Raw genomic sequence first — 27,821 nt, forward strand, 5'->3', positions numbered from 1 at the left:
TAGCCATTCTTTCATTTACAGACATAAGAGCCGAAGCAAAAAAATGCCTTGATTAGAGCCCGTTTACCTTAAAGACATCAGTTTCAATTACATTGTTAAAATAAATTACTAACTGTTCCAAAAACTTGTTTTCAGGACATCAAACGGTTTTAGGCTTATAGAAGGAAATACTAGTTGATTAGGAACGGGGAGATTTTTACTGATGTCAAAGTCGGCGACTGATGTCTACTGCAATCTCAAATATAGTAAGGATTACTAGCCCGGCCATATCCGACCCAAACTGCCATTGTCCAACGATGAAAAATCAGTCTCTACAGCCCTACTTGATAACTGCCACGTATAAGTCGTAAAGAGTGCTCGGTGTTGTTGACCGCCGTCTGTATGGCGCTGAAGTACGGTTCACTGACAATTGACGTTCATTGACGGGTCTGTTCATTCATATTTTTCTGTTTGTTGATGGTTGGTTCATTCGTTGGATAACGTAGGGCTTATTCGAAAATAACGCTAAAGCAATTTTATTATTCTATTCCAATGTTTATATTGTATTTGTTCAATCATTGAGATTTGTTTTAGTGACTGTAAGAAAGTTGTCTTTTTCAGGTTCTTTACATAACTTGCAAACGATCCCTATCGATCAGTTTTGTTTTGATTTCTTGTACGTTCGCTGGCCTTTTCGCTTCCTCTTTCAGCATTCATTTTTCAGTGCTTGCGTGTTGCTTGACAGTGTACGACCAAAGCTTTTCTCGATGATCTCAATGAATGCTATTAATACTCAAATGGTGTTGACAGCGACACAGTGATCCATTCCAGTGTGTACAATAAACGCTGTGAATGAATACGACTAACAGCGGCAGGCAGAAAAAGGCAAATGACTGCAAGCGACAGCAACAGAAAGGGCGGTGGTGTATGTGAGTGCGTTGTGTAAACAACTTGTTTTATTCTAGTGATAGAAAAAAAAAAAGATTCCCTCGGTACGTAACAGTTTTGTCAGAATCTTACAAGCGTGCAGACACTGTGGTTGGTGGTGGAAATTGAAAAAGTTGGACTAATTTCCGTTCTCAATTCAGTTTGTCACTCTAAGTGGTTGCCCTCGAGAAGTGGGCAGTGGTTGCTGCATCGATCCGTACGAAAGTGTGTTTTTGATTAGTGAACATCCTGCTAACAACAGAAAACGATTCTTTCCAGAAAACGTACGGTTCAACCAAAACAGAAAAAAAACATCGCGGAAAAATGGACTTGTTACTAAATGTCCACAGTAATCTCGAACCCCCGAAACCCGACGGAAGCACCTACTTGATGAAAGGGAACTATCACTTCTATCACTACGGATGCGACGGATTTCAGGATGTGGTGAGAATATGATTAATTTTTCCAGGCCTCTCCAAATGGTCCAGATTTCCTTCCATTAAAAATATTGTCTGTCTTTCGTGGATATCTATATATAGCGCATTTGATTTTGCTCCCTTCGTCAACATGAACGAGGGCAAAAATGTATCAAAAAAGAAAAACATTGTTACGCCTAGAGACCGTGTAGAAATTCTATATTTATAGGCATGCTTTATTGTTCATATTTACGTATCGTTTTTTTTTTGCCGTACTTTGGTACTTGAGCTCCATATGCCTGCAAGCGAATCAGATTGCTTTTTGGGTTTACGTCATTTCCCATTGGAAAGCTTTGATTCCGGTTTGGCGGCGCTATTTTCAAGACAGGTTCATTCTCGACATTAAGTGCGGTATGGTTCCACAATCGATGTATCGAGCAGATTGTTTACAGTCTGTATGGAGTTCGTAGAAACAAGCATATATCATGATGGCTTGACAAAATATTTTTCTTTAATTCTTTTATCACCAATATTTAGTGGTTAATTTGTGAGTTCTGAATCCAATTTGTGGTTAAGTGGTTTTCGAGAAAATTTTAAAAAACTGAGTCAAGCCATCTTGAAACATGATTTTTCTTCGAATAAATCGGACAACGATGATATAAACACCGAACAAAAGCTCATAATTTGTGGTTTACGAAAATGTAGTTTTAGGGTCATAATTACTAGTGCTTGTACAGAAATTTGTGTTATATTGTTCACGTAGTTCTACGTTATGTTTATTTGTTGTTGACGCTGCTGGCCGCTGGTGGCGTTGGCTGTTTGCGGTGTTTGTCACTGCTATACTGAGCGTGCGTGTGGGAAATATGTTAAATATCATTATTGTTCGATTTAAATTTTTACATTGGTATAGATTTATGGTTTACTGACTAGTAAGTATAACAAAGGTTTCTGCACCACTAGGTGCATTAATTCTGGTTTTTTATTTAAATGGAAATTTAGTTTGAATTTTCAATTTCTTTGAGTCATAATTTTTTTTCTTAACGGTGTATATTTTTGCCTTTCTCCTAGAAAGGTATAGCAATCACTGGAAAAACCAAAGGTATAAAAGTGGTCCCAATGGCCGAATGTCATATATCACTCGACCCCATTCGACGAACTGAGCATTTTCTGTATGTATGTATGTATGTGTATGTGTGTGTGTTTTTTTTCTCACTCACTTTTCTCAGAGATGGCTGGACCGATTTTCATAGAATTAATTGCAAATGAAAGGTCTAGTTGCGCCATAGGTTGCTATTGAAATTCATTGTAATCGGATTTTTAGTTTAGAGGTTATGTAGCAAAATGTAAAAATCACGAAACATCAATATCTCAGAAACCACATAACCGATTTCAATTAAACTGGTTTCAAATGATCGGGCTGTCTAAAAACCCTTAACTTTTAAATTTTATTATGATTGAACATATAGTTCAAAAGTTATGTAAAGAATAGTTATCCTGAGGTTGTTTAAACTCACTCATTTTTCTCAGAGATGGCTGAACCGATTTTCACAAAATTAGTGTCAAATGGAAGGTCTAGTTGCCCTATAGGTTGCTATTGAATTTCATTGTAATGGGATTGTTACTTTGTCCGTTGTTCATAAAAATGTGAAATCACATAATGAAAGTTATCATGTTGACTTTCTCCTAACGATCACTGGCTAATTAAAAGGTAGACAAGTGATCCAAATGGCCGAATGTCATATACTACTCGACTTAGTTCGACGCATCGAGCATTTTCTGCATGTATGCATGTATAGGTGTAAATATTTGTGTGAGTGTGGGTGTGTACGTGTGTATGTTAACCTTTTTTTCGCACTCACTTCTCTCAGAGATGGTCTGACCGATTCTTTCTATCTTGGTGTCAAATGAAGGGTCTATTTGCCGCTCAGGTTGCTATTGAATTTCATAGTAATCAAATTTTTAGTTTTGGCGCTGCGTCGGAATGTGTAAATCGCTCCTATATCTCAGAAGCTATGAACATAATTGAATTCAAATTTATGAGCTTTTAAACCCTTAAACAATGAATTTCATAATGTTTAAACATGTGGTTTGAAAGTTATAGAAAGAAACCTAACCCGCAGACTGCTCAAAACCATAGCTACGATCAAAATATGTGGCCTCAACGTCATTTAAATTTGATATTGTACTATTTCAATGTTTGCGGTCTTGCTCGGGATTGAAGTTAAAATTAAAAGTCATTTCTAACATTTCACATTTTGCCTTTCTCCTAGAAAGGTGTAGCAATCACTGCGAAAACTAAAGGTATAAAAGTGCTCAAAAGGGCCGAATGTCGTATATCACTCGACTCAGTTCGACGAGCTGAGCATTTTCTGTATATGTGTGTATGTGTGTGTGTAACGCTCTCTCAATCTCACTCAATTTTCTCACAGATGGCTAAACCGATTTCAATAAAATTAATTGCAAATGAAAGGTCAAGTTGCCATATAAGACCCTATTGATTTTTATTGTAATCGGATTTATAGTTTAGAGGTTATGTATCAAAATGTAAAAAGCATGAAACATAATTATCTCTAAAACCACACCAGCGATTTGAACAAAATTAGTTTCAAATGAAGGGGCTAGCTGAAAAACCCTTAACTTTTGAATTTTATAAAGATTGAATTTGTGGTTCAAAAGTTATGGAAAGAAACGTGTTCTGAAGACTGTTTAATCTCACTCATGTTTCTCAAAGATGGCTGAGCCAATTTTCATAAAATCAGTGTCAAATGGAAGGTCTAGTTGCCCCATAAGACCCTTTTGATTTGTTTTACAATCGGACTATTACTTTCCTGTTATGTTTAAAAATGTGAGCTATGTAAAGGAACATATTCCGAAGATTACTTGGACTCACTCACTTTTCTCAGAGATGACTGACCCGATTTCCACAAAATCAGTGTCAAATGAAAGGTCTAGCTGCCTCATAACACGCTATTGAATTTTGCTGTAATCGGACTGTAACTTCGTCTGTGATGTATCGAAATGTGAAAATCACGAAACTTAATTATCTTAGAAACTATACAACCGATTTGAACAATATTGATATCAGATGAACGGGCTAGTTAAGGGTTTACTGATGAATGATTGAACACGTGGTTTCAAAGTTTGGCTGCTCTATACGTTCCCTTTTTATTTGATTGTTATCAAACTTAAGCAACCGTTATGTATTAAACTGTTGAAACAACGGAAGTCTATTATCTCAAGTATTACACGATTTATTTGAACATAACTAGTGTCATACAAACGAGTCATCTCTCAAACTTACAAATAACAAACTTCATAACAATTTGATATGTTGTTCAAAGGTTTTGGAAAGAAAAGAAATTCAAAGAATATTCAACACTATACCCGCTTTGATCAATATATATGGCCTCAACATGATTTAAATGTGGTATCGTACTATTTGAACGTTCCCGGTATGACTCGTGATTAAATTGTTCGAAATTAAGAGTCATTTCTTTTATTTCGCTATTTCTTAAGCACTAACATTACTTCAAATTTCATATTTTATACTTCAATTACAACATCAATACCTTAGAACCCAAAGAGTGAATATACCTTTATTGGATTTAAGCATTCATGTAAATCTATTTTTACAAATAATAAGTTCAAATGAGAAAGGCTGAGCCTGACCGCTAGGTGGATTAATTTGGGTTTTTTACAAGGCAATAGTAATTCTCTAGTAGTACAGTTTTTCTGTACATACAACGGTTTCCTAGCTAAGTTGCTTAGAATGCTTAAAAATGAAAATATCTCATGGGTCTGAAAACTTTCTCCATCTGTGAAAAATACAAACTTAGCTAAGCTGTATGCAAAGTTTCATTCCAATATGGTCGATAAAATTGTTGCGAATTTACAGATCATTCGGCACGATTTTGCTCAATTAGTTTAACAACCAATTTGATAGCTTACTTATTCAGTAAAATTTGATAAAATTTGAAGTTTTTGATTATCTTCATTTCAATCAATTCCTTTCCATTTTTCTTACCGCCTTATTTATTTTATGCATTCCTATCTATTAACGCCCAGATGAATATTAAGAATTTCCCTAGTTGAATGTTTCGCTTCTGCTGTTGATGGTTATGAGCTGACTTTTTTAATTTCTTTCAATGGACAGTATATTTTAGATTTCTGACAAACATTTGATAATTTTTGAATGTGTAATTATTATTTTCAACGCCTAAGATTTATTTTTACTTTCTGCACTGTGTCCAAACTTTTATGTGCTTTTAATACTTGTTTAAGCATATTCTTATTGATTCTAGTGCTTTAAATCAATTTTGTTTTTTTTTTTTTCTGAATAAACCAAATCAATTTTAAAAACATACATTCGGGTTCAATGCATGTTGATTTTATTCAGTTCTTTTTTTTTAATTTTAAAACCGGTTCAAGTTGATTCTACAAATTTTCAAAATCATGACAAATCCTCTGTTTGCAAAACAGCACGTTTTTCCCGACGGTGCCACTAGTAGCTCAACAGACCCACGGACAGCAGACATCTTCTTAACTACTTTACTCATAAATTAGCACACATGCATGGAAAAAAACTAGAAGAGCAACGTTAAGTTGGATCCCGGCAACTCATTTGAACATTTGTTTAAATATTTCCGAAACATTTCTCAGAATCTGTGATGAAAAAGTGATAATCCGTCGAATTTGGATTGCTTTCCTTTTTACCAAAAAATACACATTCATTTTGCGCCTGTTTGGCTACCTGAAATAGCAAGTGTGCTTAGTTCCCCGAATCTCGATATTTACCATATTCCCCCAACCACGCTCAGTGTGGCAGTGACAAACACCACAAACAGCCAACGCCACTAGCGGCCAGCAGCGTCAACAACAAATAAACAAAACGTAGAACTACGTGAACAATAAAACATAAATTTCTGTACAAACACTAGTAATTATGACCATACAATTACATTTTCGTGAACCACAAAATATGAGCTTCCGATTGGTGTATAAATCATCGTTGTCCGATTCATTTGAAGCAAAATCATGTTTCAAGATGGCTTGACTCAGTTTTTTGAAAATTTCTCGGAAACCGCTTAACCACAAATTACCACAAATTGGATTTCGAACTCACAAATTAACCACTAAATATTGGTGATAAAAGAGTTAAAAAAAATATTTTGTCAAGCCATCTTGATATATGCTAGAAACAAGATGCATATTGTCTATGATGCCTTTGTGGTTTTACCGCAAAATGAAACCGGTACGGTTTTTTTCTGTTTCACTTGAAGAATGTTCAATTTTCAAGAAATGCAGCTGCTTATTGAACCACAGAATTTCTGCTGCCGGATTGTTACAGCGAATCAGTACGTCATCGTCAGTCAGTTGTGTGACATTCAGCTAGAACGCATCCATCCATCATGATTCCGTGTAATTTGATTCAGCTGGAAAAAACAGCAATTGTTGGTGTCTGTTCCGATTGCGTGATTAATACATTCTGATCGAAACTATTTAATTAAGCCGCGGCAAAGTGACACTTATTATACCCGCAGCGAGACCGGATTGAGTGGAAACTTTTACGCCCGCGGATGTTAAAATCGAAACGGTACTGTAGTTTCTAATCTGCGGACGCGTAGATAGACAGAACATAAAGAGAAGCCGCTGAATAACGCACATGTGCAGATTAAATGATCGTGCAATTAGATTGTTATGCCTCGCTGTCTGACGAGATAATTATTAAGCGTGGGATGGAATTCACACCACTTAGGGATATACTTGAATAATTGCTAGTTCTGTCAATTCATGATACATCTTACGGTACGTATCTACCTGCCCAGTGCCGAGTGCAACAACTTGCGAATATGACTTTAGTTAGGTTTGGGAACTTAGTTTTCTAGTAATTGAATAACTCTGCTTTTATTCTTGAAAACCCCAAATCCGGGCCAGAAAAATGAATTTATGTTTTCACAAGAGAAGATATCAGTATTATTATTCTCATAAAATCATTCTTAAGTAAAAAAAAAGAAAGTTTGCATGATCAACGCTACGATAACATCCATTCACTTTGAACAAGTAGCAATCAGTCTTTTTTTGTGTACCTTAAAGGCACTGGACAGAAGCGCTACTGCGACATAAGTGATTGTCTTTTGAAACTGGTACGAATGCTGTATACAACGTACAAGATGCTCGAGCCGATTGATGGAATAGAGCTAGTTGCGATACTGTACCTCAAGTCGGTACTAAATGGTTTAGTAGCAGCTAAGGACTAAGGATGACTTCCGAAAAAAATTGAACCTCGCTGGAGAAAAAGCCCCGAAAAGCAGAGCCTAGTATAACGTAACAAAAACGCCGAGTATTTGTTAAGGCCGGTTTTCTTTAAAAGATAAAAAAGTAGGAGGGTGGTATTCAAGACACGACCGCATGACGTTGACTACCGTATTCTTAAAAAAAAAAATATTCCATTGAAGCAAATAGTATAGGGAATTGCAACGCTTCTTTTACAAAACTTCTGTAACAAAATTTCGAGGCTCCAAAAGATACCAGTTTCCGATTATTTTCGTCCAGAATTCCAGCCATTTTAGTATTTTGCAGTAGCTATTTATTACTAACAGCCACCAGCATAACGGGTGAAACCGGCACGAGATGACCGGTACTATTTTGTCTTTCCTCCTTTCAGCTGCTAACACCTAGCGCTGTCGTGAAATTAACATCAACATGAACATGCATTTTTGCAAGGTTTTTTTTCCGCTAGCAACAGCAATTGTAAAACATAAAATTCAACTAACCGCTTCTATTATAAAACTGCGAGGCACCAAAAGGTGCCAGTTGCCGATTTCTTGTTTACTGGTTTCCGTCCAGAATTCCAGCCATTTTAGTACTTTGCAGTAGCCACCAGCATCACGGATCAAACCGGCACGAGATGACCGGTACTATTTTGTTTTTCCTCCGAGCGTCCGTATGTATCCGGTACGGTTTAATAATGAAACTGATGGGGTGAAATGTTCGAACGATACGTTTTATACCAAGGCTTCGTCAGATAAATTAAAAGAGGGATGGGCTACATAGATGATGAAATGGCAGAGACAAATGTTTCTTGAAAGCTGCGCCGGCCGCTGTCGTAATATTAACACCAACACAAACATGCATTTTTGCAAGGTTTTTTTCCGCTAGCAGCAGCATTTGGTAAAACAGAAAATTCAATTAGCCGCTTCTGTACCAAAATTTCGAGGCACCAAAAGGTGCCAGTTGCCGATTATAGTTTCCTGGTTAGTCCGTCCAGAATTCCAGCCATTTAAGTGTTTTGCAGTAGCCATTTACTACTAAAGCCACCAGCATTACGGGTGAAACCGGCACGAGATGACCGGTATTATTTTGTATTTCCTCCTTTCAGCTGCTATCACCTAGCGTCCGCATGTCACTGGTGCGGTTTTGGAATCAGAATGATGGGGCGCCGGCCGCTGTCGTAAAATTAACACCAACAAAAAGATGCATATTTGCAAGGTTTTTTCCGCTAGCAGCAGCATTTTGTAATAAAACAGTAAATTCAATTAGCCGCTTCTGTAACAAAATTTCGAGGCACCAAAAGGGGCCAGGTGCCGAATATATCCATGTTTTTGGTCAGTCCGTCCAGAATTCTTTCAAGATAGCGTCCGTATGTAGCCGGTACGGTTTAGTAATGAAACTGATGGGGTGAAATGTTCGAACGGTACGTTTTATACCAAGGCTTCGTCAGATAAATTAAAAGAGGGATGGGCTACGCAAATTATGGAATGGAAGAGACAAATGTTTCTTGAAAGCTGCGCCGGCCGCTGTCATAATATTAACACCAACACAAACATGCATTTTTGCAAGGTTTTTTCCGCTAGCAGCATCATTTGGTAAAACAGAAAATTCAATTGCCGCTTCTGTAACAAAATTTAGAGGCACCAAAAGGTGCCAGTTGCCGATTATAGTTTCCTGGTTAGTCCGTCCAGAATTCCAGCCATTTAAGTGTTTTGCAGTAGCCATTTACTACTAAAGCCACCAGCATTACGGGTGAAACCGGCACGAGATGACCGGTACTATATTGTATTTCCTCCTTTCAGCTGCTATCACCTAGCGTCCGCATGTCACTGGTGCGGTTTTGGAATCAGAATGATGGGGCGCCGGCCGCTGTCGTAAAATTAACACCAACAAAAAGATGCATATTTGCAAGGTTTTTTCCGCTAGCAGCAGCATTTTGTAATAAAACAGAAAATTCAATTAGCCGCTTCTGTAACAAAATTTCGAGGCACCAAAAGGGGCCAGGTGCCGAATATATCCATGTTTTTGGTCAGTCCGTCCAGAATTCTTTCGAGATAGCGTCCGTATGTAGCCGGTACGGTTTAGTAATGAAACTGATGGGGTGAAATGTTCGAACGGTACGTTTTATACCAAGGCTTCGTCAGATAAATTAAAAGAGGGATGGGCTACGCAAATTATGGAATGGAAGAGACAAATGTTTCTTGAAAGCTGCGCCGGCCGCTGTCATAATATTAACACCAACACAAACATGCATTTTTGCAAGGTTTTTTCCGCTAGCAGCATCATTTGGTAAAACAGAAAATTCAATTTGCCGCTTCTGTAACAAAATTTAGAGGCACCAAAAGGTGCCAGTTGCCGATTATAGTTTCCTGGTTAGTCCGTTCAGAATTCCAGCCATTTAAGTGTTTTGCAGTAGCCATTTACTACTAAAGCCACCAGCATTACGGGTGAAACCGGCACGAGATGACCGGTACTATATTGTATTTCCTCCTTTCAGCTGCTATCACCTAGCGTCCGCATGTCACTGGTGCGGTTTTGGAATCAGAATGATGGGGCGCCGGCCGCTGTCGTAAAATTAACACCAACAAAAAGATGCATATTTGCAAGGTTTTTTCCGCTAGCAGCAGCATTTTGTAATAAAACAGAAAATTCAATTAGCCGCTTCTGTAACAAAATTTCGAGGCACCAAAAGGGGCCAGGTGCCGAATATATCCATGTTTTTGGTCAGTCCGTCCAGAATTCTTTCGAGATAGCGTCCGTATGTAGCCGGTACGGTTTAGTAATGAAACTGATGGGGTGAAATGTTCGAACGGTACGTTTTATACCAAGGCTTCGTCAGATAAATTAAAAGAGGGATGGGCTACGCAAATTATGGAATGGAAGAGACAAATGTTTCTTGAAAGCTGCGCCGGCCGCTGTCATAATATTAACACCAACACAAACATGCATTTTTGCAAGGTTTTTTCCGCTAGCAGCATCATTTGGTAAAACAGAAAATTCAATTTGCCGCTTCTGTAACAAAATTTAGAGGCACCAAAAGGTGCCAGTTGCCGATTATAGTTTCCTGGTTAGTCCGTCCAGAATTCCAGCCATTTAAGTGTTTTGCAGTAGCCATTTACTACTAAAGCCACCAGCATTACGGGTGAAACCGGCACGAGATGACCGGTACTATTTTGTATTTCCTCCTTTCAGCTGCTATCACCTAGCGTCCGCATGTCACTGGTGCGGTTTTGGAATCAGAATGATGGGGCGCCGGCCGCTGTCGTAAAATTAACACCAACAAAAAGATGCATATTTGCAAGGTTTTTTCCGCTAGCAGCAGCATAAACATCGGAAACAGAAAGTGACAACAACAATAACAACAAAGTCAGATCGATTGTATCCGTTAGTGTCGACTGTGCTTGGGAAGAGAGGTAGTGATTGGCTGCGCGGTATGATTTAGACAATCGATATTAATTACCAATTTTTCAATAGTGTATCTCAAACAATAGTTTGTTTTTGTTACATAAATTTAACCGTAAAAGAATTTCTGATCGATTGATGCCAAAACCTCGAAAACCTGATTATAGATGACTGCAAAATAAGTGCTCAAAACCTGACCACTTTTCTCTGGTTTTCCCTGGTTGAATTACTAGATTTTTAAATTCAGGGGCCTAACTTCGATATAGACGTTAGTCAACGTCAAAACAGTAAAAAGATAAAGAGCGGAACAGTGCAAGGTTGTTAAACGATAACCTATCGTAAACGTCGATGACGATACTGTCTGTTATCGTTATCGACGATGACGTTAACATCTTCAGACATTAGCGTCATGCCAAGGACGATAGCTACTAGACGGTATCGAACCAATAACGTCTGATAAACAAACTCACTATTTCATTACACTTTGGCTGCTGTCTTGGATAGCAACACAAAACAAAGCAGCATTTGGTCCAATAGCAATGGATCGGCTCGTTGCTATTACATAGCCAAACTTATGAACTCGTTGCCACCCGAGAATTTTCACTTCGATGAGTTGTTATTTTCCAAGAGTAAATAGCAACGCTCGGTGCGGTTATTTTGTTGATTTTTAAACCAGTTTTAGCAACCGAAATCCAGTCACCAGTGCACTTGCTTTAACATAGCAAGAGACGTTATTGAGCTGATAACGTCTGGTGGATATCGTAATCGCCGATAACGATAATGTTTGAAGACGCTATCGTCATCGTCAATAACGATAGCAGACGTTATCGGTATCGGCGATGACGATTATCGACGATAATCCATCGTATTAACAACCCTGGAACAGTGAGGATTTTTGTGCTGATACTTAGTTTACTTCGAGTTAAATTGAGTAGCTAAGTATGCTATTTCTACCTGTTAGTGACAGAATTTATTCTGTACTACTACCTATTTTAACACACTGCCTATAATCGCATACCAATTCCACCTGCATTCTTGTCGTTTTTATAGAGAAGTTATGGTAAATCTCTATCTCATTATATTATCTCGAAAATATGGGAATAAACCACGCTCAACAACTGAAATAACTTAAGCAATGAATATAGCTTTACGCGTTGTTTAATCAACATGATGAAAATTAAGGTGGGACTGATATGTGATTATAGGCAGCACAACTCTTTCACTTAAGCCAAATTTTAGGTTTTATTCCGGGAGTGTGGCGACAAGTACAGGTTTATTTTATCCACAACCGAATAAAACGAACAGGCATCAGCTTATCTCAAAATAGTGAAAAAAAAAAATCGTTGAGCACAACTAGTCATCATATTTTGCTAAAACTTTCCTTAGCAAATATCAATTGGCATATCAGAAGGGTTAATCGTTTGTAACAGCACTTCATACTATTGTTACAAAACTAAAAAAGTCTTTTGCAGCAAAACAAATTACACCTCCTGGTTTTCTTGATATAGAAGAAGCATTTGATAATTCATCTTATGACTCAATACTCAATGCTAGCGGCTGCGAGGAAACATGGTTTCGAGATGTTATCAAAAGGAGGAATACCAGCAAACTTTGGAAGCTCTTACATAATTGTAAAAGCAATGAAAGGATGTCTATTTATTCTATGTTTATTTTTATGATAGGACATTTTCGAGTTCTAAAAAGTTTCAGAAAATTCTCCCTTATCCAGGCTATGTACCCAGAGAGTGAGATCTTAGACCTATTGTCTTACAGCATGAGGGAAAGAGGGTTTGTTCCTTACATATCGCATACACTTACGTTGTTATAAGTAAGGTATTCAGACAGGTACTCACCCCTTGTGTTCACATCCGAGCTGCCCAAAACCCTGTAGTGTGCGTTGATATCACAGCCGATGATCAGTGACCTGTAGATAGAATTTCATGTTTGCCATTGGTCGTTTGGACATCTACTGATATGGCAACTAATCCCGTTGGATGTATTCTGTAATGGGAACAAAATTGATATATCTGTTCAACAAAATTGCAATAGATCAATTTACCGTGTCTGTTGATCAACCTACGGTTCGTGAATCAGTGCGGCGGTTAGTTGATCTAACTACCGACAACGAACACTAGAGGAAGAACAGCACTTTTTGCATCGTGTTGCTGCTTACTAAGCACTTGTGCTTAGTTACACTCTCAGTCGACCGCGGTTTGACTGGTCAACTGGCTGACAAACTAAGCTCATCCCGTGAGTAGCCTTGGCTTAGCAGTTTCTTCCGTCACCGTCCTGTAGCGATTGGGTGGAGCCGAGGTGGCTCAGACTACCCCTTTTCATCCGGCTTTGTGTCCGGGTTGAAACGGAAGTCCGTCGTGAAATTTGAAAATAATTAGTCCTATGAGGTCGGTAGCTTGGAATATAAAAATAAATTACCTGTTGTCAACAATGGAATCCCCGGCAGATTCACAATACTTGGTCATTAGGAAGGACTATACGGTGGGTGCAATAGGACATCCCATCCGAGCTCCTGTAGCTGGAGGGTCATTTAAGGTGTGTAAGGCCGAGCGTTGTCGTGGTGGAAAACAGCACCATTCCTAATGATCAATTCTGGCCGCTTGTGGTCAATCGCCTGCTTCAAACGGTCGACATGCTCACAACAGACAACCGAATTGAGGGTCTGCCCATAGTTGAGCAGCTCATAGTGGATGATTCCCTTCCAATCTCACCAAACACACAGCAAAACCTTTTGGCCGTCAATCCGGGCTTGGCAATGGGTTGGACCGGTTCACCGCACTTCGACCACGATTTTTTTTCACTTGAGGTTGTCGTACGTGATCCACTTTTCATCACCAGTCACCATCCGCTTCAAAAATGGGTCGAGTTCGTTCCGTTTCAGCATTGCATCGCAGGCGTTGATTCGGTTTAAGAAATTTGTTGGGTTTCACGTTTTCGGCCAAGACAAGTAAAACCAGTTTCGCACAGCAGTTTCAATTTAAACAGCTTCAACTAAAATAGGTTTTATTTAATCGATCAACTCAAACAAACAAATTTAGCTTACAAATCTAGTTTTTCCTTGCATGCGAATTTCTCAACCATAAACTGCCTGAATTATCACCACCGACTGTAATTAAAATACAATTAAATATCGGTAACACTTCTCCCATCTATATTCGCTTACTGCAACACTCTCTTTCACTTCCAACTGATCTATCTTTCCGAACTTTACTTTAACTCTCAAATTTGCTACTAATTTCCCGTAAATTCTATCTTAAACCACGCCAGAATCTCTTTTACCTTCCTGCTTTTTACAGTATCTATTTGTTTACAACTTTCTATGCTTCTATGCTCTAAAACTTTCATTCTGTCATTTCAACTCCTTCTCCTTCTGACATTTCTGCCTTTTACACTAAACATGCAGCGACGCGGCAGAAACATGACCAGTGTGGCCACAACATTCCCCGGCCCGTAACCCTGTCCCGGGAGAGCTTTCCGGCTCAGAGTTACCTTCTTGAATCTCCATCACAGCCAGTTTTGCTGTCGCTCGCTTAAACCTTCCGCTTTTCGTTCGCACCCATGCCTGGCGAATTCGTCCGTCACCGGACACGATGGGTTCCTCCACCACTCCTCGAATCCAGCACTTTCGGCTGTTACCTTCCACCCATTTCCATTTTGTCCTCTGACTTAGCAAGAAGACATACTCCTTTATCCAGTGCTCCCACATCACGTTGGCTAACTGCTGCGAACGCTGAAACGCGTCCCGAAGTGCTTTTGCTGTGAGTACGACTGGAGAAGCTGCACAAGGCTGGTTCGGTGAGATACCCCTCAAAAAGTGGTTCGGGGTGAGTGCTTCAGCTTCCTCTGTCTGCTGTGAAACGTAGGTGAGCGGACGAGAATTTATTATGTCCTCCGCCTCGACAATAGTTGTTTGCAGAATCTCGTCCGTTACCCGCCTGCCGTCGTCAAGAGCCGTCAACATCTCCTTCACTGAACGTACAAGACGCTCCCATACGCCTCCCATATGGGGTGTTGCTGGCGGATTAAACGTCCACCTTGTACGCGCGTTCGTAATTTGATCGGCGCAGTCGTCTCCTATTCTCCGAACATCTTCTAGCACTTCTTTGCTAGCTCCTCGCAGATTGGTTCCGTTATCGGAGAAGAATTCGCACGGCCAACCACGACGACCCACGAACCGATATACTGCCATTAGGCACGACTGAGGAGTCAACCCGTGTGCCACTTCCAAATGCACCGCGCGATCCACCGTTTCTCCGTTCTGCGCCCAACAGTCACATCAAACGGTCCCAAATAATCAACTCGAACGAAGCTAAACGGCCGAAGGTTTGGCGTGAGTCTCTGCACCGGCAGCGGAGCCATACGCGGAACTTGAAGCCGACTACGATGAACCTTGCACCAAACGAATGAATACGATACTTTCCGCACAACCGCATCCACGTGTGGAATGTAGTACAATTGCCTCAGCACGTTTTTCACCGCCTGGCGGTATCCGTGTCCACTCTTTTCGTGATAATGTTGAACAACCATCCAATTATTCTATGATCGTTCGGCAGTATCGCTGGAAAACGTAGATCAAACGGAAGAAAGTATGCTCGCTCAACTCGTCCCTCCATGCGGATCAAGCCACTCCCATCGAGCAACGGAGTCAGTTTGTACAGCGGACTAGACCTTTCGATGGTTATCCACTGATTTGTCGGGCAATCCCTGTTTCGTTTCAGTACCGTCAGTTCATCGATGAAGTTTTCCACCTGCGCTATTTTTAACAAAAATAGTTCCGCTTGTTGGTACTCGCTTTGCTGAAGCGGCCGCCTGATCGACGCACCTTTTCTTAACTTCAGTACCTTCGCCTGCTTGTTCGTTGCACGCAGTAGCTCAATCGGCAACCCGGCAACATTTCTTTTACAGTTCGACACGAAACGAAGTACGCACGCCATAGTTCGTACTAACACCGTCCATTTAGAGAAGTGGCCAAGATCCACGAGAACATCCGATCCTTTCACCTAATGCAGCAATAGATGGATTCTCATTTCCTCTGTTGTGTTTGCCGGCGGCAGTTCTCTTTTTGGCCACCCTTCTTCACTTTGGTACAGAAATGCTGGTCTGCGAACCCACGAACTGTTAGGATGCATATCCGGATCCTTGCCCCACTTCGTAAGCTGGTCTGCAACGTTAACTCTAGTCGGTACTCAGCGCCAATCGGTCAACCTCGTCAGAGTAAAAATCTCACCAATCCGGAACCCCACGAACTGTCTGTACCTTCGCTGATCAGATCGAATCCACAATAGCACTACGCTCGCATCGATCCAGTAAACAATTTTCCCAATAACCATGTTGTGGTTCTCGAGCACAGCCCGCGACAACCGTGCTCCCAAAACAGCAGCCGGAAGCTCTAGTCGTGGGATCGAGAACTGGTTCAGTGGTGCCACCTTAGATCGACTCATGACCAACGCACACCTTACTTCTCCTTTCACGATCGCTCTGAAATACGCTACACACTCGTACGCTGTCTCGCTGGTATCAGCGAATACGTGCAACTGCAGATTCGTTATTTCGTTAGACTTTGCACCTCCAAAATAACTCCTTGGCAGCTTCAACGACCCAACGTTTCGCATCATCTGTATCCAGCGCAGCCATTACTGGAACGATACTTCAACGATCCTAGCATCCCATTCACAGCCATTTCTCCAAAGATCCTGGACCAACATTTTTCCACATACGGTAATCGGTGTGAGGAACCCCATGAGATCAAATTGAGCCATCACAAAGCTGAGAACCGCCCGTTTCGTCGGATGTTCCTCGCCATCGAGGATTCTGAGGAAATCCGTATTTGAAGCGGTAGCGAAACAAAAACTATCATCCACCGGTTCCCAAACAATCCCTAAAACCACGCTCGTACTCCGTGCCTCTGTCTCGACTGAATTGCACTGCTGTGTCTGCACTACCGCTGCCGCTTCTGGGAACTCTTTTTCGAACTGTTTCGCGTTTTGATTTTTAACGAACTGCGCTGAACATGGCGAACACGTTGCACCGAAGGTTGCCACGTCCATTACGTATACTTGCGGTGCTCCAGTTGAGTCACTTCCAAACATGAAGCGCAGCGCTTGTTTATCTTAAGCCCGGATTTTTAACGGATGATACATCTCCTGGATGTCCCCCCCGAAAGCCACCGGACCTTGTCGGAACCCACAAACAACTTTGGGAAGCGGTACCAGCATTATCCGGGCCCTTCAGTAATGCTGAGTTTAGCGAAATACCTCCTACGGACGTTGCTGCGTCCCAAACCAGGCGTCCTTTACCAGGATTCCGTGGATTTATCACCACGTTCATCGGTAGATACCACACCGTCGAGCTTGGACTTTCTACGATCTCTTCCGCAGTTATTTTATGAGCGTAGCCCTTCTTTTGGTAGTCCACGATCTGCTGGCAGACGTTCTGCTTCAGGGCAGGATTTTTCTCCAGCTTTCGTTCGAGTGCCCTCATCCTCCGCACGACCATCGGATAGCTGTCAGGAAACCATCGCCCATCTTTTCGCCACTGCAACCCTGTTTCGAAACGATCGCCCACCCATCTCGTAGTCGTTTCGAGAATTTCTCGTTTCCTTTCAACCGGTTCTGGCGCGGTGAACGGTGTAAACGCTGTATCATCTATCTCGTATTGTTTCCGAATAAGGGCGTACAGCTCTTGGTTGCTCACTCGTGCTACTGAATGCAGATTTAGATATGTGTGGATACTAGCCTTCCGTTTTTCCTTACTGCGATAGGTTTACTCGGCTTACCGATGCGTGACTCCAATGGCGCGAATAGATAAAGGTTGTCTAAACCTATAAGAATCTTGAGCAGCTCCGACGGATAATCCTTAGTCGGTACTCCAGCCAAATGCTTATACCGTTTCGCCACTTCCGCAAGCCGTACGTTTTGCTTCGGCAACTGCGACTCCGAAACCGTCCTAGTATTGAACAGCGGAAACTTCTCCTTCGAGCCTTCCGCAGATATCTGTAATTCCACCTATCTGGACCTGTTCTCGTAACGGATGACATTACCCGTCCAAGTGACGATCAGGGGCTCTAGCGTACCCTTCGCTCTCAACTGCTTGGCTACCACACACGACACGCATCGCCCATTACCGTGTTTATTAAGGCATAGCCCACATTGCTTCTGCCTCTCAATTTCCCTCAGCCGCTCCCCCTGAACCATTCGCATGACCCTGAACCATTCGCATGACTTGATCAGATGATCTGGCCGTTTACAGATCCAACACACCTTTCCGACTATGTCATTCTTATAACCGTCATTACGCTTCTCTGAGTCGTGAATGTGCACAAACTCCTTCATCTTTGGATTACCTCTATTAGACCGCGCATGATCGTTCACCGACAGCATAGCAAACTCCGTAACCTCGGACACGCCAGACACGATCTCGTTCGTAAAGTTTGTGAACATACGAAGTGGACTGTCTACCTTGTTCCGCTTATACCGGACCCAATCCAGCTTGTAACTTGGCGGCAGCTTATCGACTAACTCCGATACCAGCATCGGGTTGTTAAGGTTAAGCGAGCAGCCTCGAGATGATCGCACAGCTGCTTTACAGTAATTCCGAAGTTGATGAATGTTTCCAAGCGATCCGCTCTCGGTGCCGGTGCATTCCTTACCTTCGCCAACAGGGTCTTGAGCAGCTTCTCTGGTTTCCCAAAAAGGTTCCTAAGATCTTGGATTACATCCGGTACAGAACCCAGAGCACCATCGCTTTTTCTCCCATCCGCCTCCTCTTACTTTTTCAAAGCGTTGACTCGCTGAATACTACATTCTAACTGCTTCCGAATCGTATCCCGCCTTTTAACGAAATTTCGTTCCGCAGCCAGTTGGCATTCCAACATTTTTTGCTCGTGCTCCAACTGCTGCTCTTCCATTTCTCGTTGGAACTGTAGCTCCTGTTCACGCATTTCCCGTTCTTGCTGCATTTGTTCTTCGTACAAAGCCTTCTTTCTAGCGAGCTGTATCTTCCGGGCCTTGATCTGTTTCGCAAAATCCTGCCTCATTCGCTGTTCCTCTTCCGACTGCTGCTCAGTCGAACCTATGACGCAACCAGCCCCTTGCTCAGATCCTGCATCGCTCTTCGAGCCAGATTTCTTCGCTCGCTTCTTTCCTGCCTCCGGTACCTTCAACGGTTGATCAGCAGATCTATCGCATCGCGGACAGTACCAATCCGTATTGGCTACCTCCTGATCCACACCTGCGCAAGAAAAATTCACACATTTTCTGCACTCCGGACATTGGACCCAGTCGATATCGACAGATTCATCCTCTGTTTTCCGGGGCAAAACAGACACCTCTCGTCTTTGGAAAGTGATGAGCGTATCCTCACAGGTTATGTTCTCCGAAATAGATTTTTGAAGTTTTTTTGGGTTTCACGTTTTCGGCCAAGACAAGTAAAACCAGTTTCGCACAGCAGTTTCACTTTAAACAGCTTCAACTAAAATAGGTTTTATTTAATCGATGAACTCAAACAAACAAAATTAGCTTACAAATCTAGTTTTTCCTTACATGCGAATTTCCTAACCATAAACTGCCTGAATTATCACCACCGACTGTAATTAAAAATACAATTAAATATCGGTTAATCGGCTTACTGCAACACTCTCTTTCACTTCCAACTGATCTATCTTTCCGAACTTAACTTTAACTCTCAAATTTGCTACTAATTTCCCGTAAATTCTATCTTATGTCGAATTCGTTTCTATGGCAGGACTATCCCGGACTACGCTTTGCAGCTGAAAGAAAAACACTTTCCGAGCAGTTGCAATGGTGTCCGTAATACCAGAGGTAGCTGTCACTTTTGTTTTGGTCATTATCGCCATTGTCTTTTATCGCGTTTGTGCTACTGTACAAAAAATTTGCCAATTTACTGAAAAATGACAAAATAACAAAATAAATTAAATAAAATCCAACCTGATGTTTGACACGCGAAGAACGATAATCAAAGCATACCGATTTTGACACATTTTTTTTTGATTTTGACACATACGTGTGAATGTGTAGGTGTCTTCAAAACTGCACTCTGTTTCTTGCTCAGACTGTCCGGGACAGAAAAAGGGTAATCCGGGATAGTCCGGAAAATGTAAAAAAAAAACAGTGATAGGACAAAGTGTAGTCCGCGGGGTAGCTACACCGCAAAAACGAAAACGACATTAAACCACGCCAGAGTCTCTTTTACCTTCCTGCTTTTTACAATATCTTTTTGTTTACAATATCCTATCCTCTAAAACTTTCCTTCTGTCATTTCAACTCCTTCACCTTCTGACATTTCTGGCTTATTCCACTAAACATGCAGCGACGCGGCAGAAACATGACCAGTGTGGCCAGAACAAAATTTTTATGCGTCAACTCGTATGGCACCCAAACATGCAGCTTTTTTTGGAATCCAATCTTCTGCAAATGGTTCCAAACAGTTTTATGATCTATACCCAGTTCCTGGCCAATCGAGCGAATGCCCACATGCCGGTCTACTTGGATGATTTCCACGATTTTATCGGCTTCTATGACGATTGGCCTACCAGTACGGGGTGTACCTTCGCTGCCACTACACCAGAACGAAATCGATCAAACCAACGCTGTGCGCTGTGGCCTTGGTGCTACATTCCGATTCGGAATTCGACCTTCTGTTTTTTTATACACAGACTTCTCAGCCGACTGTTTAGTGTACAGGACAATTGCGAGGCTAGCGTTACGATCCTACTGACACTAACAGTCTCTCCCAGACCGAGAATCGAACCTACGAGGCCAGCATCGTACCTTGGCCGCCTTCGTTGCATTTTTACCTCTCAGGAAGTAAACACGTAAAACATGACGAATTACTTGCTTGGTGTACTCCATCTCTGGCGCGCTATAACTGGAGACTGAAACGTACGATCACAACACTGTCAAAACGTCACTTGTAGCACAGATTGTCGTCTCTAAATAGCCGTATAGTATGACCCGACATGATAAGTATAGCACAAGATATGTTTAAGTGTTGCCATCTATTGACAAAATACGACATTTCCTTTTCCCCAACCCAATATAAATACACTTCACACAAAAAAAAAAAAACAAAATTCTCTACAAGATAAAATAGCGTTTTTTTTCGAAGACCAATTGCTGTTTGTAGTTTAAGCAAAGTTGATTTTCTCCAAGTAATCTTATCTTTTATCTTATGTAAAAGTCAAAGTACTTGGATTCCATTGTAAATGTTGATTGTTTTTAGTTTCTTAAGTGTTTATTGGTTTGAAGTTTTGCCTGTATTAAATTACCATGTACGCTAATTGCTCTTGTTTTCAGGTCAACAAAGTTATTAACACTCAACAGCAAAATTGTGGCTTGATTATGGAATAGTATCGAAAGTAAATGTAATTTGCACGTAAAGTTTCATAAAAACCAGCATAATCCCAGGATAAATAGGTTGATTCGTAAATGCATTTCATCACTTCTAATTTTGCTATTGTTGACAATATTATCATTTCCAAAATATTGATATTAGAAAAAGACATCTGCCTACACAAAACTTTTCCCGTTTTCAAACGTTGCATATTAAGTTAAACTGGTTCAAAATGCTCGAAACTAGTTTTACACCAACATTGACGAATCAATCTTGTCTATCTTGTTTCTTTTCGTAATCAGTTCAAAATACATCAGCCAAAACCGGATAGCTTAGTTTTTGGGACAAAGAGACCAAATATTGACAGTTTGATAAGCACAAAAGAGACGATACTAATTAAAGCTTTATAAGAAGCTAATTAGTTTATCCGATACGGTTCGTTACGATTGTATTCAAAACTACATACCTATATCCATGGGCGCAACTAAGGAAAATTTCTAGGGGGGAGCTAGTTTTCTTGTATGTAATTTTGAAAAACAGAAAAAGGAGTTTTAATATGCTTATTTAATAACGCTTAAAATAGTGTCGTAACAGCAGAAAAAAACACTTCGGGTTAGAATCTCCGAAGATGTACTGAATATCTTGAACACAGCGTCAGCGCCAACCTCTTTCAGCAACACTGATTTGATATTGAGGAGAGCCAGGTTTGGTAAATGGCTGGGCAGTGCTTTTTTACAGCACACCCGTACTAGCTGGAATAAAATAGACCCCAGTGTGGCTCAAGGCATAATGCCCTATTCCTACCTCCACGTGTTTCCGACTGTGATACGAGCAACCAAGGGAAAACCGGTGAACCAGTGGGAACTTGGTCGTATGCTGACAGGAAAGGGGTAGTTGTTCTCTTTAGAGAGCAGCTTGTCTGAACCCCACAGGCTCAAACAGCAACTGATCCGGACCGAACGACTGAACTATGAAATGCGGTGTCCCGCCAGCTACACCTATGGCGGCAGCCCCGTCGCGAGACTAGGCATCGTAGCCCTACTAAAAATACTACGAAGAATCAAAAATTCAAAACGAACCGGAACAATAGGCAATGACCCAGCCGACGAAATAAGGACGACGATAAGAAGCTCGGTACATGTAATGTAGCGGTCATAGTATTTCAAGAATTTGTTTAGAATTAATTTATAATCGATCAACACAATTGTGTTGCGCCAAGATGTAGACAACCGTAGTTTGTCGTATCTGTCGCAACACCCTAGCGCACGCGTCTCTCCGAGAATGTGCATCTCTAGATTAGGCGGTTGAGAAACCCGAAGTAGTTTCCATATAGAATTGCCAAAAAATGGTTGGAGAGGGACAGATAGGGCCCAATGACGGCAGCCAAAATGAAACAACCAGCAGAATTGTAGATTTCCGAATATTCACGACGAGATTTGCGGGAAATTACGTACTTCCTGTTAATTCGTACGAAATCACCTTCCCTTATCTGAGGACTAATAATGATTGTTCATTTCGTCCTAGATCGTCAAGAAATTTGGAAGTGTCGCGTTGAAAGTCTGTTGTCCGCGTTTTCTAATTAATTTTTGTTAATGTACAATAGGCTCGTTACCAAGTGAAGTCTAATTGAGATTTATTCAGTGCGAATAGTGCGTTTTGAAATTGTGTGCAAAGTAGAAAGCCACAGGGCTGCGCACTCTCACCCACAGCCGAACGAGCGAGAGCAGGACAGCGAAAGACGCAACGCGTACCGTTTTCCCCCAGGACGAAATTTTTCCCGGCAGCCGTTTCATCGCGCGGGACACTCGCAGATCGCACTTTATCTGCCCACGTGACCAGCATCGGATAGACAAAAGTCCTCCGGTGAGGCTAGTGGCCGTTTCCGGTCGAGGGATCCCGGAAAGCGGCACTATGCAGTGAATTATTTCCATCATCCAAATCGGCGTGTGCCGATCGACCGCGTTGGCCTAATGTGATCGCCAGCAGCAGCAGTTTAACACGCCAACGACCAACATCAGCATCAGCAGCAGCACACAGCAATCTATTGGTGAGTCGTTCCAATTTACTCTCGAGAGCGGTGGGCGCGTCCATGAAGGACCCCACAATTTAATTGTGATTTCCCAATAATCGACTATTAGTCGCACTGGCCGGAATCGAAGCCGCGCCCATGATTTTTGCAGTTGAGTGGAGGCCGAAATAGCGTGCACGCGTTTCAGAATTTTTGATCGCCCCACTCAACAAATCTAAATCCCGGGTAGCTAGCCATTTGCTCGCACCGCAGGACGTCACTGCAAATATCCATTCTGGAGCAGCTGATCGAAACTTGAAAAGCACATGGGTCAATGAGCACTAGAGATAGAGAGAGAAAAAACGCACACAATAGGAGCTTAGTCTAGACGATAAGTTACACACATACAATGAAATTATAATATAAAAGCATGCTTGCTCGATTTAAATACAAACCTGTTCTTCAATAATAATATATGGAGTTTGTTTCACGCAGATAGTGTTGTAGTTTTGTTTATGTAATGCTCCCGCAAGGTTTAAGTCCGGTTCTAGTGTTTCACGTCATTTTGGTTCGTTTTCCGTTTGTGATAGTTTCGTCTTCCGCGTGGCGAGATTCGAATGGTCGGCAAAGCTTTTCTTCCAGATTGCGTACGATCTCTGGTGGTAAATAGCGGCATTACCCGTGATGAGAAATTATAGTGCGGGTGGTTTCTCACCGCAAACTCTCTGAGAGAATAGATGGTGTTGAAGATTTCTGCTGGGGGATAAAAGGGTGTCGACCCGTTTTTGGTGACCGAACTTTGTGTAGCCATCTGGTCCGATCCTGATTCCTTTTTTTTGGTATATTCTTTGGAACGACCCTTTAGGGGAGTCTCAACCGGGCAAAACTAATCTAGGTGGGCAGTCTCCGTTTCGGAGTGGCGCTTAAGCTGCCCGCAAGCTAGGGATCGACCAGGGCCGGCTACAGTAACAGTAGATCGCTCAACGCCCCGGATGTCGACTGGATTCTGCTGGATCAGCTAGAACCCCGCCACTTCGTTGCGCTCCAGGAGCTTTGCCTGAAAAGAGAGAAGGAACGGTGGATTTGTGACCGCAAGGCACAGTACCACCAAAGCGGTGGCACAACCAATGAGCTTGGTAGCGGTTTTATAGTGCTGTGTAGGATGCAGAGTCGTGTGATGAAGTGGCAGGCAATCAGCGACAGGTTATGTTTGTTGAGAATAAAAGGCTGGTTCTACAACTACACTATTCCCAATGTGCACTGCCCTCACGAAGGAAGACCTGATGCAGAGAAAGAAACGTTCTACGCACAGCTGGAGAAACTTTACGATAGCTGCTCGCGTAGAGACATCAAGATCGTCATTGGGGACATGAACGGAAGGAAAGACTTATATAAGCCGGTGATCGGCCCGCACAGCCTGTACATCGTGACGAACGACAACGGCCAGCTATGCATCAACTTCGCAGCTTCCCACGGGCTGGCAGTCCAAAGTCCCTTCTTTCCTCGACAAACGTACAGCAAAACAATTGACCACGTTCTCATCGACGGCCCGTTCTTCTCAGACATTACATACGTACGCACCAATCACAGTGCTGATCGGACATGACTGCTTCAATACAAAAAACTACAAAACCCTGATATAACCCTTTCCGACCGGGCCCATATAATTGCGTTGGTAGAAGATGACTCAAACAAAACCTTCTCTCTCGCTTTTTGAACGTCCTATTCATTGGTTTATTGTTCAAAACGCTAGTGTCAACATCGCAGCTGCTACGAAAAATAAAAAACCGGAGCAAGCAAGTGTTTTTATATAGGAATTGTTCCGATTTAGGTTTTGTTATCCGTTATTTTTCACCTACACAATTGTGTGGGCTCGGTCTGAAAGGGATAACCGGTAGTCCTCTTCGGAAGTCCTCTTGGTGTTTTCTTGCTGAAGCCCCCCCTAGCCCCCCCCGTAGTTGCGCCCATGCCTATATCTTTAAGTTATTCATGATAATAAGTTGTACAAACAAACTAATGATTCGTTTCCCTATTTTTCAGGGCTGGGGCTGCGGATATCGGACGCTGCAATCGATTTGCTCCTGGATAATCGAGAAGAATGGTCTAGACAAGAAGGTGCCCAACATCCCCACCATCCAGCAAACACTGGTCGAAATCAAAGACAAACCGGAGCGGTTTTTCGGTTCGCGCGAATGGATTGGTACCCTGGAAGCGATCTACGTGATCGATACGTTGTTCGATGTGTCCTGCAAGGTCGTGCATATCTCGAAAAAGGACAGTATCGCGAAACACAGCGACATGCTGAAGGAATACTACGAAACCCACGGGGGACTGATAATGATGGGTGGGGACATGGACGCGGCCTCCAAAGGAATCGCCGGCATCCATATCAGCGCCGATCAGGACGTCTATCTGCTTGTGGTCGATCCCCACTTTGTCGGTAAAATTAAAACCAAAGAAGAACTGTACACGAAAAATTACGTCAAGTGGCAGAAAGTGGATGAGTTCGTAGATAGCTCCTTCTACAATATTTGCCTTCCGGTGTTAAAAAGTAAGGACGCTCTATAAGCTGCGTTAGAGAAGCGTTAAACGTTACCCCGGTATGCACTGAAACGTTCGCACATTTATATGTACCACCAGAAAATTTCGAGAAAACAAAATCTTGACCAATTCGAATTTGTGGCAAACACGGTTTTATTCGGTTGTAGAACTCATAATGTGTTAAATGTATGTGGCGATTATATCAATGCTCAATACGGTAGCGTTGGAATTGAATAGTTCTAGAACCGATCAGTGTACAAGTTTACAGAACCCCGTTCACAACCATGCACAAGAGCATTTAAAACTAACGCCTATTAGCCTATTACCAGCCCAACGTGCAGCAGCAAGCTACGCTGATGTGAGATTAAGTAGAAAGCGCATCTATAGTGAAATTTAGCAAACGGGTTAATTAGCAAAATATTTTTAAAACAAAAATGAAATAGCTAATGCATGTTTTGGACTATTAAAATTAGCTGCATTTCACCTAATAGATTGTATTAGCACGGAGTGAGTGCAACTGGATATCATAGGGCTCATATTTTCACTAGAGCCGAACGATTCAGCCGTAAATCATATTCATAATCCACTGACGTAGTCAATCGTGCTGCGCGAAAAAGTTACGATTGTGTAGCCATACCCAAATATCATAAAGAATCGATCATTATACTCGAAATGCCATATCGTTCTCTCAAGCATCTACGTAGACATTCGGAGGACCTGCGTTCCGCGGATCTTCAACGTTCAATTTTTCTAAAACTTTCTACTGCATGCTCTCAAAAGAACAAACAACTGTACTCACACTCTCACAGACACTGCCGATTGGAATCTTTTTTTTGTAACTCAATATTCTCTTCGGTTCATTTCACGGTTATTTTATACGGAAGAAACAAAGAAAAAAAAAAGGGAAAAAAGAGATCGCTAAAAGCAAGAGGACGAAAATTTCGATTGGCAAAAAATTTCCGAGGAATCGTTCTATCCTGATTGGAAACCTGATTGTATTATAATTGGAGTAAGTGATTTTAATTGCTAGAGAAAATTTTCCGTGGTTTATCATATTTATTATATCTATATTGTTGATTTGTGTCATTAAGAGATAAAAGTTTTTTCATATTACTGTTTCTATGTAGAATCGTTTGAGCAGTGATTTTTTGATCCGAACAAACATACCTGTAATGGACGTAGTTTGAGGGATTTTTTGAACTAATAATGAAGTTGACAATGACGTGTAGATACATCATTGAAGTTGACATAATTCGAAAAAGTTGTTATAAAATGGTTATCCCAGCAGACAGCGAAAAAACTGGCAGAAAATTAATCTTCTATGTTTGGGGTAGTCAAATTTCACGCCTTGATATGCATGTTTACGATTGTGTTCACCTTTCGAACGACGAAATTGATTCGAACTTGAAAGCGTTATTCTTGTTACTGATTGAGCTTAACAAAAGTACGCTCAAATAATCGAATGAATTAAAGTGAAATCAGGAACACTTTTAATGGTCAAATGCGATCTTTTTTATGATTTATAGGGATAGAATTGAATGCAATATTTTAGTTTAGTTGAGATTGCCAACATGGTAGACGCGTCCGATGTGTTACTATTAATTTAGTAGAGCAAAGCCTTGGTGCTATATCCCGATTCTGAGCTCGACATCCTGTTTATTATACACAGACTTCGCAGCCAACTGGTTTAGTGTACAGGACAATAAGGAAGCTAGCGCTGCGATCCTATTGACCTTGTTAGGCCAGCACCGACCAACTGGAAGGTTAATGAGGTATTCATGTAGTAAGCTTGTTTAAAAGTTGGTCGGCTAGTAGTAAATTGTAATTCTTAGATTGTTGCTACAAATGACAATTAACGTTTTTCTGTAAAAACCTCTGATAAATCCATAAAAAAATTTTAGGCATCTAGTTAC

The 27,821-nt window shown here is 41.4% G+C and overlaps 1 protein-coding gene across 1 annotated transcript; it reads left to right on the plus strand.

The window, feature by feature from the left end:
* The first annotated feature begins 699 nt into the window (after positions 1 to 699).
* LOC129724010 (probable Ufm1-specific protease 1) lies at positions 700 to 27,037 on the plus strand. The gene is made up of 3 exons (XM_055678590.1): positions 700 to 1,123; positions 1,186 to 1,350; positions 25,408 to 27,037. The coding sequence occupies exons 2-3, from the start codon at positions 1,231 to 1,233 to the stop codon at positions 25,933 to 25,935; spliced, it is 648 nt and encodes a 215-aa protein (XP_055534565.1). The 5' UTR covers positions 700 to 1,123; positions 1,186 to 1,230; the 3' UTR covers positions 25,936 to 27,037.
* The last annotated feature ends 784 nt before the right edge of the window (positions 27,038 to 27,821 follow it).

Source organism: Wyeomyia smithii, chromosome 2, assembly GCF_029784165.1.
Source record: "Wyeomyia smithii strain HCP4-BCI-WySm-NY-G18 chromosome 2, ASM2978416v1, whole genome shotgun sequence".
NCBI classification, from domain to species: Eukaryota; Metazoa; Arthropoda; class Insecta; order Diptera; family Culicidae; genus Wyeomyia; species Wyeomyia smithii.